General features: G+C 35.9%; 1 protein-coding gene across 2 annotated transcripts; it reads right to left on the bottom strand.

The window, feature by feature from the left end:
* Positions 1–692: 692 nt before the first annotated feature.
* Positions 693–9,472, bottom strand: oscp1b (organic solute carrier partner 1b). Of its 2 annotated transcripts, XM_082148795.1 has the most exons (11): positions 9,136–9,472; positions 8,185–8,223; positions 6,495–6,649; positions 6,019–6,186; positions 5,614–5,694; positions 5,344–5,447; positions 4,470–4,598; positions 4,169–4,238; positions 2,824–2,963; positions 1,983–2,046; positions 693–1,751 (listed from the first exon to the last, which is right to left on the bottom strand). In XM_082148795.1, exons 1-11 carry the CDS (start codon positions 9,245–9,247, stop codon positions 1,632–1,634), a joined length of 1,182 nt encoding a protein of 393 aa, XP_082004921.1. In that variant the 5' UTR covers positions 9,248–9,472; the 3' UTR covers positions 693–1,631. The 2 variants fall into 2 exon arrangements, with proteins under 2 accessions (XP_082004921.1, XP_082004920.1); XM_082148794.1 differs by lacking the exon at positions 8,185–8,223.
* Between the last annotated feature and the right edge of the window lie 38 nt (positions 9,473–9,510).

Below are 9,510 nucleotides of genomic sequence, written 5' to 3'. Positions count from 1 at the left end.
ATCATGTCAAAATATTTTGTGCTGTGGGAGTTTAAAAAAGCACAGGTAAAGACAATCAGAAGCTCTTTCCCATAGAGGAACAAGTGTGACAGCGATTCATTCATAACTGTGTGGGTGTTCATAACGTCTCCCACGACTATTCAAATGAACACAGGGGTTTTCAGTATTGCTAGTCTGGAAAAGTCATAACAGATCAACTGCTTAAACAGCATGTGGCAGAGAGACACTTGCAGTATTAAGGGGGAAAATGCAACTACAGAGCTTCTTTTCATAAATTTTACATTCTTTTCACATGAAACCGCTGTCAGACTTATTACAAAATGCTGTTCTGGGAGTTCAAAATGTGGTGTATTAAACTGCACAAGCTAACAATGAAGTGACAACTCCTTTTATTAATTACTCTAGATATTCCAAATATATTTAATTGTGATAACTAAAGTGATATTTCTGCTGTTGGGTGTCAACAACAATGCTGAATTATTCTATTGCGCCATCTAGTGTTCACAAAAGAAGCCTTAACGTACTCGATTTTGTGTGACTTTGGCTTTTAATTCATGATCTGTTGATTTTTAATCATGTCTATATAAGGGCTCAAGAAAATAGTATTTATGCTTTGTTGATATTAATGTTGTGTAAAAAATAAATAAATAAAAATCTATATATCAAATAGGAACCTTTATGTTGACCAGTCATTATTTGCAAAAAGATCTACTTTATTTCACATTCAAATCTATTTCAATAAAATGAAACAGTAAACAGACAAAAATGAACATTCATATACAGTACATTAACTTTAATAAATAAGCTCTATTTTGCTTATGAAAAATATAAACCATTTCATCCACCACACATATTGCATTGCTTTCTTTCCATGGAAGGTGGTTTCACATATACATTGTCATGTAACATATAATGCAACAATTGTACACTAAGACATTTTATTAGAATTTCTTGAAATACCTGACTTTGTTGCATTCCCTTTGAATAAAGGCAAAAACAAACATACACCAATTGTCCTGGGGCTTCCTGTAAACCAGTTTTGGGATCTGTGCTCAATATTTACCACAAGTGCACTTCGGTTTCCACCATTACCCTGTCTTAAGCAGCGCATGTTTTGTGGATACATATCCCGCACCTTTCGGTTGCACATCAAATGGATTTAAATGAATTCCATGTGCACAGATTGTCCAAGATAGTCTAGGAAAGGCGTTTCATTCGGTCCACTGATCTAAATGTCATAGAAGTGTCTGCGGCATCAAAGCCCACACTGCCAGCAGACGCTACTGTGAAGACTGATATCAAACCATTTGCTGAAGTATGCCTCAGTAGGTCCAAACTAACTTCACAGAACGAATATGGAAAAGTAAATATGGTCCCACAGCAAGACGCACATTACATGTCTAGACCTGCTATTTGCATTTCTCGCATTTAGTGGGTGGCAGGAGACAAAAATTGCACAAAATTCTCAAAGAAAGAATTTCTCGTCGAGCTTAGCTGTTGTTCTGAATATATATATGGATGTCACTGTAGCTCCAGACAAAAGGCCGCTTTGCTGAGTAAAACATTGTAGCGCTTTATCCTGCTTTACTGCTCAGTCACTCTCATCAGTCAAAGGGAACACCAAGTTTAAGTCACAGTCCATCCATCATGGCCAGGAGGTCATCACCCTTACTGCTGGAACTGGGGGAAGGTTCTCCCGTCTCTACGAACTCTCCCATGATCTTAGCCAGCTCAGCATTGGTCTGTTTGTCCTGAAATGAGCCAGCCAGAGGTGTATTGTTACTCCCATGGCCCACTTTGGCAGTTTAAAGTTAACTTAAGACTCAAAAACCAATTAGACAAGCTGAGAGAGCTTTGTCTCAGTGTGGGTGGATCACTGGTAATCAGGCATTACAATGTTTTCTGAGGCCAAGGATCCCATAGCATTGTGCTGAAACAACCTAAGTGTATTACTTTACAAGCGTACAAACATTAAGCATTACCTTTGTTGCCTGGATATTAATAACCTCATAAGAAAGCTCATCCGGTCTTAATATCAAAGCCTCCCTGTGGGAAAAATCTGTATTTCAATTTTTGTATGAAATCTCATGCAAAAAACAAACAACATCATCCATTTCATTGACATTTCAAGCTGCACTCTCATGTTTGAAACCACAAAACATGTCAAGAATATGGCAGGGTCACATTTCACCCCACAATAAAGAGTTATCATTTATATTTTTATCTGCACTTTCACCAAGGCTACATTTATTTGATCAAAAACAGTAATTCTTTATAAACTTAATTATTTTTACAATTTAAAATAACTGTTTTCTATTTTCATACATTTTAAAATGTAATTTATTCCTGTGATGGCAAAGCTGAATTTTCAGCATCATTATTCCAGTCTTCAGTGTCACACGATCCTTCAGAAATCATTTTCATATGCTGATTTGGTGCTCAAGAAACATTTCTTATTATCAATGTTGAAAACATTTGTGCTGCTTAATATTTTTGTGATATTCTTTGATGAATAGGAAGTTTAACTTAGTAGAAGTAGAAATCATTTGTAAAATGATAAATGTCTTCACTTTCACATTTGACCAATTTGATGTAACCTTGCAGGAAAAAAAAGTCTAATGAGAAACATTATTGAGAATATATATAATTGAAAGCAAGTAAAATGTCTAGACATATTACACTAATGGTATGATTTTGTTTTTATTTTGGGGTGAAATTCCACCTCTTAGACAGGTTTCATTGAGATGCAGCTTTAAATCTATTTGTGACGTTCTAGTCAAATTCAATTTAGAATATAACTATATTTTTAGAATAAAAACTTACTCTTCCTCCTCGTCAGTGGCGAAGAGGTTAACACGGAAGCCAGAGTCAGTGCCGGCTGGATTCTGCACCTCCAGACCTCCCATTAGTCTAGCAAGCAGGTTCAACTCTTCTTTTGCCAAAGGATTCGGAGTTGTGTTGACCTTCAGGATTGTATGAATTCAGTCAAATATGCATGCTAATTACATTACACATTTTTCTTTCCATTAGTTTTCATGATGTATATAATGAACCAACATTCTAAAATATTCTAAAATATTTGAATATATGAAGAGGATGTAAATGATCATGTCAACTAGGTTATATAAAGTGCCCCTATTATGCTTGTTCTGATATAACCTTTCATGTAGTGTGTAACGTAGCTGTTTGTGAATGTAAAAGGTCAGCAAAGTTTCAAAGATCAAAGTACACAATAAATGGTGTTGTTGTCTCCCAAAAGAAAGAATCGATTCTGAACTGCCTGAAACAATTCGTCAGTAATTCCAGTCTTACTTGCCTGCACAATCCTACATACAGTAGGTTTGTAATTTTTTTTAATAATGCCGCCTATGGTCTTCATTGGCTGCCCCCAGACAATGTCAACTTTGACCCTCAAAGTTGTAGCTGAGACTGGAAGAGTTTGGTTACATTTACATTTAATCATTTAGCAGACGCTTTTATCCAAAGCAACTTACAAATGAGGAGAACAATAGAAGCAATCAGACCAGCAAGAGGCCAACAGTATACAAATGCTGTAACAAGTCTCAGTTAGTCTACCACAGAACACATAAGTTTTTTTTTTTTTTTTTTAGAAACAAAACAAACAGAATAGTATAGAATAGTGTAGAATAGAAAAGAAAAGGCAACTGCTAATATTGGTGCTGACGAAAAAGATGTGTCGTTAGACATTTTTTGAAAATGGCTAAAGACTCAGCTGCTCAAATTGAGATAGGCAGGTCATGGTTAATGTTGTTGACATGTTGAGAAGACACCGTTTTCTGATACGGTAAAAAAAACAACGCCATTATTGTGTGTCAAGCACTGAGGAAGCCTCCGGAGCTGAAATTCCGATATGGTAAGTGTTCATTTCCGACATGCGCTGTAAACGGTAGACCAATCACAACAGACTGGGCTAACTGACCAATCAGAGCAGGCTCTCAGAAAGGCGAGGTTTAGAGAGACTGAACTGTTTCAGGCATTGTGAGGAAAACATGTGATGATGCAATGTACATTATGAGCATTTTTTTACCTTGGATGCATGTAAATCCATTGCAGGAGACCTCAAAAATTAAATTAGGAACCTTCAAAATAGCATAATAGGGGCACTTTAAAAGAGTACTAAGAAAGTATAATTTATTTATAATCTTACCTTGGTGTGTTGTGAGGAGTTTTTTGAGGTTCCAGACATGTGTGTTTCAACAGGGCGGCTCACACTGTACCTGAAAGAACAAAAAGGACAATTGTACAGCTGATGTGCCAGTGAATGGCTACCTGTCTCAGGTTTACAGCTAAATTATTCACAAATCAATTAGAGATAACGCTTTGCTACAGATAAAACTTAACACGGATGAATTACACCCCTGTATCTGAAGATCCACAGAAGGTGTGAGTCATATGATTCCACTATAGAATATTAGTAGGAGTATTATTAGAAAGTGGTTGATGCTCACATGTTTGTGCCCAGTTTGATGACTCGATCACCATACATTTCAAAAGATCCTTCACGGAGAGCGGCGTTGTAGTTGCCGCCATCACGGAACTGCATCCTTCTCACCTCCTCACCACTACAGCTAAACATCCTGGGAATTAAACACAGTCATGAAAACATTGTTGATAAATAATACAATAAATCTCAAATAATTTTAAACAGCATTTCTTATTCTAAACTATCAAATTCTTTTAGAAAATGTAAAGAATTATTTTATCCATGCCATTTTATGACCTTATATTAATTGAAAGACAATTAAAGTCATCTGTGATGGGAGAAATTTATTTGTAATGTTTTTATGTGTGTGTGTGTATATATATATAATGTGTGTGGTAAAAAATAAATATATATAAACATTACAAATACATTTCTCCCATCACAGATGACACGAGTAAAAATGGTGCCTAAAAGAAATGGTGACCAGTATCAACACCTGGTCATATAATAAATTAATTAAGCTAAATCTTGATGTTGATAAAAATAGTTCACAGACATGTTACTGTATATGTCAGCTACCCCTAAGCGCTATTAGAATAACTGCTTTCAGTCACAGTCTAAACACAGAACCTGCTAAACTTAGAATAGCTCTCTTATATGTCCAAGTCTCCTGTTAATGCAATTAACTATAAACCCTCACCATCAGACTCTGTCGGCTCGAAATGACAGAGGTGATTTCAGAGCAAACATATGCACAACTTCAGATATAAATTTAGAGGCTATTTATTTATAATGTTTAAATCAAATTAAATCCTGCTGTTCTCAGTCTTTTAATGCCTTGGTCATGTCAATACTGGATTTAATTTTTTTTGCTATGGATGTTTTCCTATGAAGCTAACCTCATGAGTCCTGGGGCGTGCATCCCATACGGAACAGGGCCTGATGTGGGGAGGACGAATCGTCCATTGGAGTTCTGTACCTTGTCTTTCAGAAAAATTGATACCTACAAAACAAGTTAATATATGTTTAAAATATATTTTGACTGTCAAAATGATTATTTTCTGCACCTTCATAAACATGACCAATATTATTGGATAATTCTCAGATTGGGTTTCCCGGAGTATTCTGTATTCATGTACATAAATCAAAATAAAAAATAAAAGACTTACTCTTATATGCATATCTTGAAAGAAGATGAGGAGTGTTTGTCTAATTAGTTGAAACTCTCCACCAGATAAAGGGGTATATATCTAAAAATTACAAGCAAGAGAATAAAACATTTCAAAGCCAAAATTAGAGTGGAGCTGACAATGATAGCAAAATAATTGCCCAATAATAATAATAATAATAATAATAAGCATACTTATAAACTTTTATATTAAATAAAAATATGATGTATTATTATTATATACCAAACAATGGAAAATGTATATTACATAATAACATTGACATAATATAATATAAAATAATATTCATATTAAATTAACAGATATTAACAATGAAAAAATGACTTATTACATTTAAGAATTGAAAACAATCTTAAAATGTATAATTCTGAGCATTAACGCCATTACCTCTACGAGTTGTTTGTTTGTTTCATCCACTTGGCTGAGGATGCTGGGAGTGTCTTTCACAAAGTCCCTGATGGCATCCATATGGTTGAAGGACACAAGGAGGATGTCTTTAGGCCGAGGACACAGCAGGACTTGATACTTGAACGCCATGGTCATCAAGTCATAGAGCTGTGCATGGGAAAAGCACAACAAAGGAGACATTACATATTTCATCATATTACACACCAGAGGGAGCCATTTAGCACTATTATGCTTATTAAAATATAATGATATTTATATATAAATGAGAAAATAATTCAATATAAAAGAGAATTTCACAAGTACTGATTTGTTTACTGAGAATACAGAGAGTTTTGTAGAAAGTTCTCACTAAGAAAATATGCAAGGAACGCACCAATAAAAATAAAGCAAACAATCTGTTATCAGAATATTCAAGAAAATGACCATGTATCCTTGACTTTAGGTGTAGTTTTCACCTTGTCCATACTAGCTTGGTTGAGTCTCATGATGGAGGCATGAGCCAGTCGGTCAAACACCGTCCTGAGGGCCTTCTTGGAGTACAGCTCTTGTGGCTTGAACAGCTCCTCCAGGAACTTCTTATTGAACATGGTGGTAATGATATCATTCATAACTACCACAACACAAACACAAAGACAGAGTTGCTGTGAGTCAAAAGCAATTCTGTGCAAACACGAAGCTGACAACAAAGCCAACACAATGCAGTCTGTACTGTAGAAAGCCGTTTTGCCAAGAAAGACAGATAAACAAAAATAATATAAATCAAAATCGGCAGATGTTTTCACAGAGAAGCGAGCTGGAAACTGTCATCACATGTTGACTGAGGAAAACACCAATGCTAGAAACATATACTGTCAAATGGAGGATTTCATTTATATCTCAGTACTAAAAATAACTGTATAAGCTTCCTGAATCTTTGGGGTTCTTATTACAATAGTATATTTCTCACGCGAAAACATTCCAAATGTGAAATTACAATTAAAGGGTTAGTTCACCCAAAAATCAAAATGATCCCATACTTTACTCACATTCAAGCCATCCTAGGTATATGACTTTCGTCTTTCAGCCAAACACAATAGGAGTTATATTAAAAATATCCCGGCTCTTCCAAGAGCCTTTATATTTATAATGGGAGTAAATGATACCTCAGTTGTTGAAGCTCCAAAAAGCGCATTCATCCATCATAAAAGTAATCCATACGGCTCCAGGAGGTTGATAAAGGCCTTCTGAAGCGAAGCGAAGTTTTTGGAAGAAAAAAATCCATATTTATAGCTTTTTAAACTACTTCCGGTAATCTAAATCTAATCCCTCGACTAAAGATTTTTCTAGTCAACTATTAGTCGTTCATTTAAGCGTACATATTAGTCGACTAATCACACGTGTATATTAATTAGCCAAATCATAATAACGAGCCTTTAATTGCCTATACATAGCCTAATCAGTGCTCAAGCGCATGCATAAAGAAAAAGTAATGATTATGAATGTGTCTTGAAAAAACAGCAGTCTGCACCTATTTGCAAATTTAATAACATAATCTGAGAATATTTGTTTTAAATATGTTGAGAATATTTAAAAATAGAAATTTCAAGCTTTCGATAGATGCATTGTATATTTTTTATTTTTTAAACAAAACACCAGTCAGGAATTAGAAGTCTAAAACGAGAATTTTTAAAGAGAAATGTCGGAAAAGCTTGAGTTTGTTGCCCAGCGTCTACTCTCAGCTAAGCTTATGCTACTCCTACGTCGGGTCAGAGTTCACTCTTCCACCGGAACTAGACTCGTGTACGGCCGTTACAGGAAGCCAGTGATTATAGTTTATAAAGCTTTAAATATGGATATTTTTCTTACAAAAATGTATAGCTTCGCTTCAGAAGGCCTTTTTTAACCCCCCGGAGTCGCTTGGATTACTTTTATGATGGATGGATGCGCTTTTATGGGCTACCAAATCCATTCCAAATCCAAGGTACTATTCACTCCCATTATAAAGCTAGGATGGCTTGAGGGTGAGTTCATTATGGGATTTTTGGGTGAACTAACACTTTAAAGTAGCGTAAAACCCCCATCTCCCCCTACACAGCAAGTGCCTATAAGAGCTGGCACTACTTTGCTCTATGGCCAGCAGCAAAGCAAGCAGAATGTTAACAATACCTCTTTTTCTGTCCTCCTCTAGCCAATCTGCTACAGTGGCTACAAAGATTGCAAATCAAAAAGGACATATTTAAAATGATCCTCTAAGGAAGTTAACTAAATAGCAGGTATGGCATCGGCTACATGTACTGTGTATCACATCTGCAAGCAACAAGCAACTTATTCACATTGTTTTATGACCTCTGTGGCACACTTTGATACCAAAAGGTAATGTCGGCCCAACTACAAATTTCATTCTTAATAGTTCAGAATGCAAAAAAGAGAGGAAACCCTGATACCGGAACATATATTAGACAGGAAACCATATACTGGCAAGCTGTTTTTGAGCCACAGTGTTGCATGCAACAGAATTTATGCTGAACAAATGCAGTCCATTTGTTTGAATAAACGTAAATCATACAAACGTCATTACGTCCAATTATCAAAACTTCTGATGAACATTCTTGATTTTTTAGATATAAATATTTAGCGGGCCGCAAAAAATATGGATATCTACTGTAAAATGAATTGTATTAGTTTAATACACATTATTATTTTTGTAAAATGATTTGTCAGAAAAGTGTGACATTTGTGCTATCACATATTATATTTGTTTTCCAATGCAATGACGATCACATTTTTAGGGGCCACTGCATGTTTCCATGGACAATCTTTTGCATAATTGAAATGTTTTTTTCCCCCTCTCATTTAAATTCTACAAGAGATGGCATACCAATGCAAAAATGACTTGTTTCCTGCATGTAACGTAAGTTAACTGAATTGGGATCACTGTATTCAAAAACAGGCTAACTGGCTAATTATGCACAGCAATAGCAGAAGATCCAACAACTAACGTTACTTAGAAAGATCACAAACGATGATCATAAAAACAACGTTTACATCATAACCCGGGTCACCAGAACAGGCTTGCTTTATCAACTCCCTGGCATATTAGCTGCCATCTAGTGCTACCTTTCTTCGCTTTATCTGCTGGGATATTCTGAGCCCGCAGGCGCTGATCCAGGATGTACAGCATTTCTCCACCCAGATTAATGAAGAGAAGAGGCAGCGTTCGCGTCGACATCTCCACTGAAGATGGATAAATAGCAGCTAGTATCGGTAAGCAATCACTGGTTGTCAATAAAAATTCGCGACCTGCGCTCTGCGTGTTGTAGCTGAAGATCCTGCAGAATAATAAGCGTCTGTAAGCCCTCTCTCGGTTGCCAGGTCACCGCCAACAACAGCCAATCAGAGGCGCTCGCACTGCTGTGCGACGATGACGCAATACGTCTCTCCATGAAAAGCAGGTAATACAAAAAACTGTTTTGTAGGCCTACATTTATATAA

The sequence above is a fragment of the Leuciscus leuciscus genome, assembly GCF_965113295.1.
Source record: "Leuciscus leuciscus genome assembly, chromosome: 20".
Taxonomy (NCBI): domain Eukaryota; kingdom Metazoa; phylum Chordata; class Actinopteri; order Cypriniformes; family Leuciscidae; genus Leuciscus; species Leuciscus leuciscus.
This window is presented reverse-complemented; position numbering and strand designations above follow the sequence as displayed.